This window comes from Citrus sinensis, chromosome 7 (genome assembly GCF_022201045.2).
Source record: "Citrus sinensis cultivar Valencia sweet orange chromosome 7, DVS_A1.0, whole genome shotgun sequence".
NCBI classification, from domain to species: domain Eukaryota; kingdom Viridiplantae; phylum Streptophyta; class Magnoliopsida; order Sapindales; family Rutaceae; genus Citrus; species Citrus sinensis.
The window spans coordinates 12,225,416-12,237,615 of record NC_068562.1 but is presented as its reverse complement, the minus strand read 5'-3'; the positions used below and the strand labels follow the sequence as shown (position 1 = coordinate 12,237,615).

Here is a 12,200-nt window from a genome sequence, read left to right as displayed (position 1 = left end):
TATTAATATCTGGTCCCCTGTTATTATGATTTCATAAACAGTGTACGGATATGTGCTCTAACTTTGGAGGACCTCCACGTGAAAGAAAATTGCAACAATTGAATTCTTCCGGAGGGTATGTTCTTTAATTTATTTTCTCAACTTCTCGTAAGATTAATATATTTCATTCAGCAGGCACAGCATGGGGGGAAGGGTTTTTATTGAAAGAATTCTGATATTTCTTAGAATTTGTTTTGGAAGGGGGGTGGAGGGATTTCTCATCCATATATGGTTACTTGATTAGCTTTTGACTGTATTTCCTCAGTCATGTAAAGGAAGATCGAAATACCGACGAAGGAAAATTGCCTAGACACCCGAAAGACAGAAATGAACTACAGAAGCAAGTTTTAGCTGCTTTATTTAGTGCTCCTGAGAAATCTGATGGAGACCGAATGGAGGTCCAAAGCATTGGGAAAGGTAGTGAGTGAACCGCCGGAGGAGTTGGCACCAGAATGCAAGGCTAATGCGGTGCACTTGCAGCAAGATAACCAAACCGGTATGTGCTCTTACATTAACTATATTGACTGGATGTATGAGTGTGTGCATTTTTTTGTGTATACTTTTGTATTTATGCATATTTATGTGTGTAGGAATTTCTGCCACTTACATAATTTAATCCATTAGACCCAGATACTTCCTTTCCAAATAAACTTCACAGATTAATACAAAAAGAAAAAATCAGCACATGCTTCTGGTTTTGAATTTGACATAAATAATTTGGGAAAACAGAAATTTAAACAAAGTTTGGATCACAAATTGAATCACTGTAACACGTAATCTACCCAATCAATGCCAATAAAACAGAAGCCACTAACTTAACTCCTTCACAATGCTTTGGTTATAACACAAATTTTCTATACAATCACTCAACATTCATGGTGTGTAATTATAAAATCGAGGAATAAAAGACAAAATCCGAGAAGATATGCTAAACCCACAAAAGATTGTCTATCAGGTACATATCCGAATTGCAGCCTAGGAAAAAAAAGAATCCCAAAAAGGAACTTCATCAGTTGAACCGGGCTACTTTTCAAAACCACAAGCTTATGAATAAAGGTCCCAATTTCACTAGCATTTTGACAGTTTCTTGAATTCACAAAACTTAAAATCCCCAGCTACAATCACATAGTTATCTAGAGTATGATCAATATCAAATGAAACACAATTATACATAATAAATATTAAAAAAAAAGGAAAGAAATGAATGAAACACAATTGTACAAAATTTCAAATAAAAATAATAGTAAATAAATAAATCGACTTCCGTCAAGCCAAAAATTGATTACTTGTTCTATTGATCATGACAGCATTCCAGATAAGATATTACCCAAAAAAGACACACCAAATGCAACATGCAAAAGAAGTGATTCTATCAAAAACGAGATCATAAGAAATATTGAGAGAGAATCTGAGAAGTTCACAAGAGAGGTTTCGGTGAGGTTTTAGGGGAATGAAAGGGGACTAGTTCTTCTCTACTCACTTCTTCCACCCACTATTGATTTGAAGAATGCATTTTGTTTATATAGAAAAAGAAAAAAAAAGTCTATTTTAAAATGGATTTATTTTATTATTATTATTATTAACATAAAGTGTAGGGGAGAAGCTTATTGCTTATAAAGGTATTCCACATTGCTCGAGTATAGAAGAAGCCTAATAAAGAGTAATCCACAGTTTATAAATATATTCTACATTGCTCTGGTATGAGAGAAGCCAATTGCTTATAAAGGGTTATCCACACTAATTGGATTCGGCATGCCGAAATCATCCACTAGTGTGCATGCACAATGTGCCCTCCTATTGATGTCTTGGCCGAATATCATTTTTCTACACTAAAACATTACATTACGACAACTGACAATCAAGCTCTCTAAAAATAGAAAAAGCAACAAATGAAAAAAAAAGTAGCGAAATTGGATGCTTTGAATGACATAATTAGTCCTTCTCCGAGAGCTTCAAAACAACATGTCATCTGGTTAATTCTTACATTTGTATCCCAACTTACTACTCTTTGACATCGGCATATCTTACATGATCAGAAGGGCAATTAATGGGAGAAGAGAATTAAAAAGCTAACAATTGATGCGAGAATGTCACCGTATAACAACATATATAAAGTAAAATTTAACCATAAAGGAAAACAAAAGTTAGATATAAACATGTAATAAATGACAATTTTAGATTCCTTTGCATTGTTAAAACCGAGTGAAAGCTTCTTGAGAATTGGGCATTCAGATACAATAATTTCCCTGACATGTGGAAAGGGTGACTCATTCCAATAGACGCTTTTTAATTTTGGTAGAACTCGCAGACGAAGATACTGGAGTTTTGCAAAAGGGTTTAGATCTGCCATCATCCCTGGAACTTCACCCAATTTCCTTGCACTGATTATTACTTCCATCTGCATATATTTTTCTATTGAATAACCGTAAGATTTGGAGCAAATACAAGCCATGTCACGTCCCTCAATTTATGACAAGCCTTTATATTACCTCGGGGAAAGCTGTTCAAACGAAAACATTCTTGAGCTTTTCCAACTTCAACACAGCAGAACTTAAACTCTTCCACAATTCGAAAAACTAGTTTCTCGAGATGCTTCAACTCTGCCAAGGCAAAAGACTTTGAATCATCACAGTCTATAAGCTCCAAACATTTTGTACAGCTTTGAAACTTTTGAGAGCTCATAAGTTTTTGGACAGCAGAAAAACCTTGTAAGGTGATGCTTAATACATTTAAACGTTTTAAACTAGGTAACTCCCCAACCAACAATTCACTACCACCAAATAGAACTCTATTTTCTGATATTTCAACAAGATAACCACAACTCAATATTCGCAGAACATGTAGCATTGAAAAAGTAACAAATCAGTTGTTTTTGAATTGTAGAGAGATAATTTGTGTACAGTTCAAACACTTAAGATTTACCAAGGCTTTTAGCTCTTATGGCAGCTCAGTGATGGGAGTATCTGAAAGATTAAGATATTGTAGTGAAATCAATTTCAAAATTCCTGCTGGCAATCTTCTCAGGTAACGGTTCTTGTCGTGTGTTTGTGTGGTGTCGTCTTCTTATCGCGTCAAAATTGAACTAAGTCGAATCCGGCTTATTTCATAATTATGTCAAGAATCTCAAACCATACACGAATCCATTTATTATTTTCACCTATTTAATAAAATTTTAAATTTTTCTTCATAAAAACAAAATTTAACGTGTTTTTATTACTTTTTTTTGTTTTGAAATTATGTAGTATTACCTACACAACATCCAGTCAAATTTGTTTGAAATATAAATAAATAGTTTTTAAACATGACATGTAACGCATATCTAATTGATTAATATATAATTTAATATTAATTGATTAATTAATTAGTCGTTCATAAAACAATTTATCATATTAGCATGCTTATGATAAACGTTTACAATTCTTATTCCAAGTGTTTAATTTAAACAATTCATCAAAAATGATTTAGTAAAAATCATTTCTGCATAACATGCTTGAGAAAAAGAAATTGAGTTCAGACTTGAAAACCAAAGAATATATAGATTTTGAATTCACATCCAACTCAAACGGAACAACGATATTCATCCAAAATCATGAACCAAATCTCAAACAACATGTTCAATTTTGTTTGAAAATTTTACCAAAGCTTCATAATTATTAAGATGAATGGCAAATACTGCATCACTTTGTAAACAGCAGCGACCGCCTTCTCAGTTGCTTCCAGCTATTGATTAGAGATCCTTGAGCAGCATCCAAGTGTTCACTCTTTTGGTGGATAGTTATCAATACCCCAAATAAAAATCCTTGAACAAAGGATTTGGTTATAGTTAGAACAGAAGATATTAAAAAGAGTATATAATAGACCATAGAAAATCAAAGCCCCAAAAAATTGATTTTCATTTGATTTTCTGTAAAGAGGGCTAGTATACTTAACATTTTGTATTCATTCTAGAAGTGTGTACTTCAGTCTAATTATATCCTTTTACGGCAACTAAACAAATTTATGTGAGCATTAATTGAATTCAACTATTCAAGCATCAACTTGAAAAAACAGAGCAAAATTTGACAACAAAAAGTAAAAAGCCAGAGCATCAATTCGACCCAAAAAAAAATGGAAAAAAGGAAATGGCAGTGCCTTGAAAATTTTCTAAAGCATTGACTCCATATAATTCAGCATTTAATTGTGATTTGCAGGAGACAAAAAACGAATCTGAAATAAATGTAAGAGTTTAAGAAAAAAGCACTCACTAGAAATCAAATTTTGCAACCACCGCTAAGGAATTTATATTTCATTAGGTGGAAACAGGAATGGAAAGCAATTTGAGTGGCTTCATCCTCCCATTGAAGACGGTTCCACCAGTCTGCTCTTCCACGAATAACAAATTTACGCTCTTTTGCACTGTTGGAATCGAGCGGAAGCTTTTTAAGCCGATCACACCAATGCACCACCATTTCTTTCAGATGAGCGAAAGGCAATGGCTTCCAGTAGATGCTCTTCAAAGCTGGCAAATGTGATAAATCAAGCTTTTGGAGATTCTGAAAAGGGCTTATATGTCCCATCATCTCAGGAACCTCAGCAAATTTCCCAACGCTGATTATTTCTTCCACAGCATTACAACCGTATAGCGAAAGAGACTTGAGGCTTGGAGCAAAAACGAGGAATGTCAAATCTTTTAATTTATGGCACCGCTCCATAGTAACACGGTGAAGGCTGTGGAAAACATAATGTTCCGACCATTTTGGCGCTATCTCTGTATAATCAACCTTCAATTCTTCCAACTCCACAGCCGAACGAATGCATAGTTCATTGAGATGCTTTAGATCTGCCAAAGCCGTAGCATCAATCGACTTTGTATCTCCCAGCTTATTGAGGAAAAGAGATCGAATACAACTTTTTAACTTATTTGAGCTCAAAAAAGAATGGAGAGCATGATAACTTCGCAAGGTCAACTCCAATACCTCTAAATATTTCAAACCGAGCAATTCCTGTACTAAAACTTCACCCCCACCAATTAAAACGCTGTCTTCTGATGGTTCTTTAGAATTTTCAAAGCCAATAGCGAACATTCTCAACACACGTAACCATGAAGAATTTGATATTAGCTGCCGTGGAATTTTATTTAACATATGTGTCCACCTCAAATTCAAACATTTCAGATTTACCAACAACTTTAACTCTTCTGGTAACTCTCTTATGCCGGTATGTGAAATATCAAGAAGTTGTAGTGAACCCAACTTTGACATCCCAAAAGGTAATTTCAAAACTTTGACATGCCCACAGTTTGACATCTTCAAAACTTTGAGAGAAGGCATACATTGGAAGAAGCCATCAGTGATCATCTCCAATTTATAATTAAAGTCAAGAAATAAAGTGAGGAGATGAGGGCATGTGGGAACCTCTGACAGAATTTCAATTTGGTTTTGCATCAATGACAATCTTCTCACATTTTCCCATCCTTCAACATCTGGTACCGCTCCTACTCCAGCACCTGCACAAACCAAAAAGTTTCTCTTCTCCTTCTCAATTTCACAAGCTATCCATAAAGCCATATCACGAACAACGTCATGCATTTTTACTTTATCATCTTCTATCTCTTCTAGTAAACACGCATGAACAAGAGTGCCCACAATGTAGTATCCTTGGTTTTCTGCACCAAACCTGTCAGATTCCTCTAAGAATCCCTCACCAATCCAACAATCAATCAAGTCCCATTTAAGAATGCCATAATCCTCGGGATATAAACAACAATATAAGAAACAAGATTTAATCGTCTCATTCTGCAAACTATCATAGCTAAACTTTAAAAGAGGATACACCTCTTTTCCCAAACCTGCAAACTCAGAAGCTGATCTTCTTAGCACTTCAACTGCGTGTCTCCACTCCTCGGCTGTCCTTTTGCAGGCCATAGCTCGACCAATAGTAATAAGTGCGAGTGGCAAACCACCACACTCTTTGGCCACAGTTTGGGCTAGCTCAACGATATCATGATCACTCTCAAGAGTTTCTTCCCCAACTTTTTTTCGAAACAGTTCCCAAGCATGCTCTTCTGATAAGCATGCCACTTGGAACTTCTTGTCAGCTTCCATGCTACCACAAACATCGATGAAACGGGTTGTGAATACGACTTTTGAGGTAGTATTCTTTGGTCCCGAAAGTGGAATGCCCACTTTTGTTAAATCAACCCGCTCCCATATATCATCTAACAACAATACAATTCTCTTCTCTCTTAAACTCCGGAAGATGTCGAGAGCTTTCTCCTCTACACTTTTACTCTTCCATGAATCATCAACCAAACCGATCTTTTTCCCAATATCTTCTTGAATTTTTTCGAGTTGCAAGTCCTTTGAAACTACGGCCCAAATCACACAATCAAAACTGGTTCGACTCTCAAGAAATTTATTGTTGATATGGGTCAATAGTGTAGTTTTACCAACACCGCCCATACCATATAGGCCAATGATTCCCACTGATTCTTCTACAAGACATCTCCAAACTTGTTCAAGTTGTGATTGCAAGCCTACTATTGTTGGCACAGTGGGTCTTTCATCTGCTACAGGTTCTGGAGCTCTCTCAGGCACCACCTCAGTAGCCACCGCCGCAAAAACTCCTTCGCCGATTAAAGTCTGCACATCCCGTAGCTTTTTAGCCACTTGTTTCCCGAACTTGTAGCTTGACGCGCAGTGCTTGGAACAGTAGCCTCCAACACATAATTTGTCAATTTCTTGAGAGCCGTGTCTTATCAATTCATCAGCTTCAGTTTTAACAGCTTCCACCCTCGAAAGCCACACTTGCACTTGGTCCAGCGTTCTCAGTTGTTGCCGTTCAGCATTGACAATCCTCATCATCACATCGTTCTTTGCTACGATTAGTTTTCCCAATTCAGTCTCCAAGGCAACAAGGTTATCTTGGAGCTTACTTGTGTTTGCTACTTTTCCAAGAAAGCAATCCAAGCAACGATTGAAAAAAGCACCATCGCATGTGATTTGAAATATGCTACCCATATTTTGGAATTTTGATAAGCGAAGAAACCAAGAAAATTGATTGAGTCTGATTAACTGAAGCTGCTGTGGTCTATGGAAGAGAAAAGTAATGATCTCTGTGCGTTATACCGGAGAAATTTTAGAAAGATTTACGCACGTCCTATTTAGTACCCACTGACGTTGCCTTCAAAAAAAAAAAATGCATCGCACTTGTACAAACGTGCTCCTAATGTTTGAAGAAATAACAATCCTTTACCCCTTTTTTCTTTTTTCTGGGAACAATTTTATTTGAGATACTATTTAAATTGGGTGTGTCTATACACTACAACTCTACATAATTATAATATTAGGACGAAACTAATTTATGATTATGAAGTAGTTAAAACCTAATAAACATGTAGTTACAAAAATTATTGTTATAACTTAGTTACTTTTATTGCAAGGATATAGAGATGAAGTACGCATCGTATTAATAATTATTGTTATAACTTAGTTACTTTCATTGCAAGGATAGAGAGATGAAGTTTGCATCGTATTAATAATTTATTAATAGAGCATGTCAAATCTAATATATCAAAAAACTAATACATATATCAATGTATTATTGTTATAAACATGCAAAGTAATCTTAAAAATCTCTAAATATTTGTGTTCTCTTTAATAACTTTCTCTCATTGTCTTAGTATGTGGAGACAAGTTCATTTAATCTAATGCAACATATATATTTATAATATGCAAATAATTATTACTATATAGAGACAAGTTCCTTAGGATGGGATCCATAATAAATACAACTTATTACAAGGAGGATTTTATTTTTATTTATAACTCTGCCTAAATTGCGAACAAAATTTTTTATTACTAAATGGAGATTATTCCTATCATTATGGAGAGGTTTTAATGTAATTGCTTCAAGATTTGAATGTGTCAGTTTTTCTTTTTTCTTTTTTTCCTTAAAAGATTTAAATAGTCAGGAGAGCTACATCCAATGAATGTTTTCTTTTCTTTTTTTTTTCCTAACAAATGTTCTAAACCAATTGTAGTAAAATATGTCAATGGTAATATTTTGTGTAAGAATGTATCAATATGAGCCAATTATAAAAAGGAATAAAAACTCCCCAATGTAGTAAGTTATAAATTTTCCTAGGTCCTACCTTAAAAGACTTGTCTCCATATACTAACAATTATCTATACCTTGCAAAATATGCACACACACACACACATATATATATATTTACTTACATTAAAGGTTTAAGATGAAATAAAATATTTTTTAAAATTATTTGTGACAATAATTTATTCTTAATTTAGAGTTCTTACCCAATCATTGTACAATATTTGTAGAATTTAACTGAGAGAAAAAATTAAGGATAATGTAAAGTGTAGGCTTGACTTTCCATATTCATAACAGTACATAAATATACATTAATTAGTTTTTTAAAACTATGTCTATCTATATCATTAATATATATACGTTAGATTTGACACGCTTCATTATTTAATTATCAATGTACTGCATACATAACCTTTATATCACTTGACACTAACCATATTAAAACAATAATTTTGTAACTAAACCTATATTACCTCAACATAGTAATAAAATTAATTTTGTTATAATGTTATGACTGTAGAGAAGTTTTACTGTAATTGGAGATATGTTAGTCAATTTTTACCAACATTCTAAATTATTTAATTTCTCCAATTTCATATTCAACTTTGTAAAAAGTAATTCGTAGCTTAAATTGTGTGTAATGAAAATTTTTTATTATTAATTCACACAGAAACTCGAATTAAAGATCCGAGTTCTAAGAAAATTACTGCTTACCACTGGAACTGATCCATAAAAAAAAAAAGGTAACGACTTCGATGAACAGAGACTGCCCCGGAAGATAACAATAACTCTGAATAATGATTGTATTTACCAAAAACTATTCTAAAAGATAATAAAAGAAGAATTTAAAAAAGAGTAGACGACAGGATATTCGATTCTTGACTACTTTACACTTTGCCTTTAATAAAAGAGCCAACGTTACTTTTGCTTTTGTGGAATATGGTCTTGCTTTTTCTTGACAACTTTCAACGCCACTAGCGCTAAAAGTGAAACAATTAATGTTTCAAGGCCAAGGCCTAATCATGATAATTGGTAAAAGACTAAAATACCAACAGAAATTTCTTCTCTGTACATTTTTAACTGAGATTTTATTTAAATAAATAACGTTAAATCAAGCTTTCTCACCACCGTTTGTATATATAAAAGGGAAAAAAACAGTTACACCCCAAATATTTGAAAAAATAGATGTAAACTCCAAATTTTCAAAAAAAACACAAAAATTTTGTTTTTATCATAATATCTTTTGAATAGTAGTTAAAAAGATTAACTTTGAAATTTTATAATAAATAGAAAATAATATAAATAGTTTAGTCTATCTAATAGTTAGTAATATTAAAATATTTTTTAATATTTAAAATAATTTCAAAAATATGATTATTAATTTATTATAAATAAATCTTTGGGTTAAATAGAATTTTTAATTAATAAAATGCATCTCACGCATTAACAATATTAAAGTTATTTTATATAATATTCAAACTACTTTAAAATTTTTATATATCTATTTTAATAGTATGTTTGTATTTATTATAAAATTTACTTTAAAAAAAATAAAATATATCTGATAGACTATAAAATGTTAAAATATATTTTAAATATTGAGATTATTTTAAAATATATATTATTTTATTTATTTTAGGATTATATGTTTTTATTTATTATAAAATATTAATGTCAAATTTTTAAATTATGTAGGAAAAAGAGTATTATGATTAAAAAAGAGTTTTGACCATTTCCCTTAACCTTGGGTGCAGCTTTTACTTTTCTCTATATAAAATATTACTATACCGCTAAAATCAGCTCAATTTTTTCTTACTAAATTCAATTTCCATAGAGATTTCGCTAATCATTAATATTCTTTATCTTTTTTTTAATCCTTATAATAATGATCATCTCTGTTCCCAGCTATAAAACAAATCGATTTTAAAGCTATAAAGCATATATGGCTCTTTCTCTGTGTGCAATAATTCTAATAAGATAGAGGTGAAAAACATTTGACTTTCAAAATTTCTAATAAATACAAATATAACATAAATAATTGTGGACTAATGTATAAAAATGTTTTAAATATTTACATCAAAATGTGAATAATTTATTTTTATTTATTTTAAAGATTTTTAAAAATCATTGGGTTAAGTAATTTTATAATTTACAAAATATATCCCACGTATTAATTATACTAAAATTATTTTACATTTAAATCTTTATAAATTTATTTTAATATTATGTTGCTATTTATCAGAAAATTCCTATTAATTTAATAAAATATGTCTAATAGATCGTAAAACATTAAAATGTTTTTTATTGAAATTTTTTTTATTGAAATTATGTAAAATGTATATATTATCACATTTAGCTTCATACTATATTTTTATTTGTTATAAACTATTTGATCTTTTTATTAATAAAGCTAAAAAAATAACATTAGTCAAAAGATATCTCAGTATCTCTTATTGAAACTTTAGGATACAATTGTCCTTTTCCTTGGGATTTAAATCTTATTGGATCCTAATCCATGTCATGTGCTTACTCTTGATTTATTTGTACTTTTGACACGTGGCTAGACAAGATTTGTTGCTGTAAATCCTGCACTGACACTAACTTATAATCTTAATAAGGTATAGTGTTAACGAGGCTTTAATAAAAAAATTTCCTCTAAAACAAACAATAACAATAATTTTGACCAAAATTTCAAGGACTACTACTCATGCTAATATTTTAGGTGAAAAATTATTCGAATGCAAAATTATCGACAACACAATTGAACACATACTAGATAAGACTTGAATAATCTTGAATATTCAAATTTAATTCCACAAAAGCGAACATATTACAACATCAAATTCATATCAATTTACAATCAATCTATTACAACAAACAACTGGAAAAAAAAAACCATAAAAAACGCATTGACAGACATGGATGAACTAACGTTGTTTTTTTCTTTTTTTCTTTTTTTTGGGAATATCTTTTGCTTGCATCTCTTCTAAATTAATCAACATCTCCATTTTCAATGTTTTCTTTCTTTTTTCTTTCTTTTTTTTTGGTTAAATGTTTTGATCATCTTGTTATACTTCAATTGCTTTTATGATTTGTCTTAAATATTAAGGAGCTTAGAGAAAAGTAATCCACATGCATGTATAAAAAAAGGGGGAAAAAGAAAAATAAAAGTGTAGCCTAAAAACATTGTAATGTTAGAGCTAAATTAGTAAAGTATATGGGATAACTCCGATTTCAAATAAAATAAAAACTAAAAAGCAGGGACACATGCTTTCTCTTTTCTTGTCCTTTCACATTAAAAAAGTAAAAACGATTAATTTCATATTAATCTCTTATGAAATAATAATTTTTAAAATATTTTAAATTATTGTAAATTTTAATTTATTCCATTTGATTAAGAAGATAAAAAAAAATTTATCCATACACCACATTTTTCTTTTATCTTTTCAATAAAGTTAAGATAAATTAAATTTATAATAATTTAAGAGATGTTTTAAATATTGTCATGTCACAATTGAGGTCGTCTGAATTTTATCTACAACAAAAGCAACGAACCACTTATCTTCAATAATTAAAAAGATGAATGTACATAAAATGAAGGGAAAATAACACAGAAACCCCCAACGTTTGAATAAGAGACACAAAATTTCCTAATGTTTCAAAAAAGACACTCAGACCCCTATTTGTTAACAGTAAATTCTAATTTTAAAGTACAATTACCATTATACCCTTATAGCATATTAAAAAATAATTGTTCATTATCTAATTTATTCCTATATTATTAATAAAATTATGAATATAACTTCATTACCCAATTTTTCCATTTAATTTTTATCAAATTTTCTCTTCAAACTAAATAAATTTAATCCATTGCTCAAAAATAAAAATAAATTAAATTGATTATTAATATAATAAAAATAACAATTCTCCATATGTTATTTCTTATAATTTCTTATATATAAATTAAATTGATAATTTCTTAAAAATAACAATTCTCTATATATAAATTAAATTTATTTTAATTTAATATATGTTATTTTTATATTAAATATATGTTATTTTTATTATAT

At 30.7% G+C, this 12,200-nt stretch overlaps 2 protein-coding genes across 15 annotated transcripts in view; both read right to left on the bottom strand.

Moving 5' to 3' along the window:
- Positions 1-7,157, bottom strand: part of LOC102611321 (probable disease resistance protein At5g63020) — a 66,506-nt gene extending 59,349 nt beyond the window's left edge. For all 14 annotated transcript variants that reach the window (XM_052444822.1, XM_052444827.1, XM_052444831.1 and 11 more), the window contains exon 1: positions 5,659-7,157. In XM_052444822.1, coding sequence (XP_052300782.1) covers positions 5,659-7,037 — 1,379 coding nt within the window. In that variant the 5' untranslated portion in view covers positions 7,038-7,157. The remainder of the gene's footprint in view (positions 1-5,658) is intronic.
- On the bottom strand, positions 3,461-5,652 carry LOC102612291 (disease resistance protein SUMM2-like). The gene is made up of 2 exons (XM_006465233.4): positions 4,284-5,652; positions 3,461-3,838 (listed from the first exon to the last, which is right to left on the bottom strand). Exon 1 carries the CDS (start codon positions 5,604-5,606, stop codon positions 4,290-4,292), a length of 1,317 nt encoding a protein of 438 aa, XP_006465296.2. The 5' UTR covers positions 5,607-5,652; the 3' UTR covers positions 3,461-3,838; positions 4,284-4,289.
- Positions 7,158-12,200: the final 5,043 nt, after the last annotated feature.

Excerpts from the sequence above, each read along its gene's own strand:
- LOC102612291 (XM_006465233.4), bottom strand. The coding sequence starts at position 5,606 with ATGCATGACGTTGTTCGTGATATGGCTTTATGGATAGCTTGTGAAATT.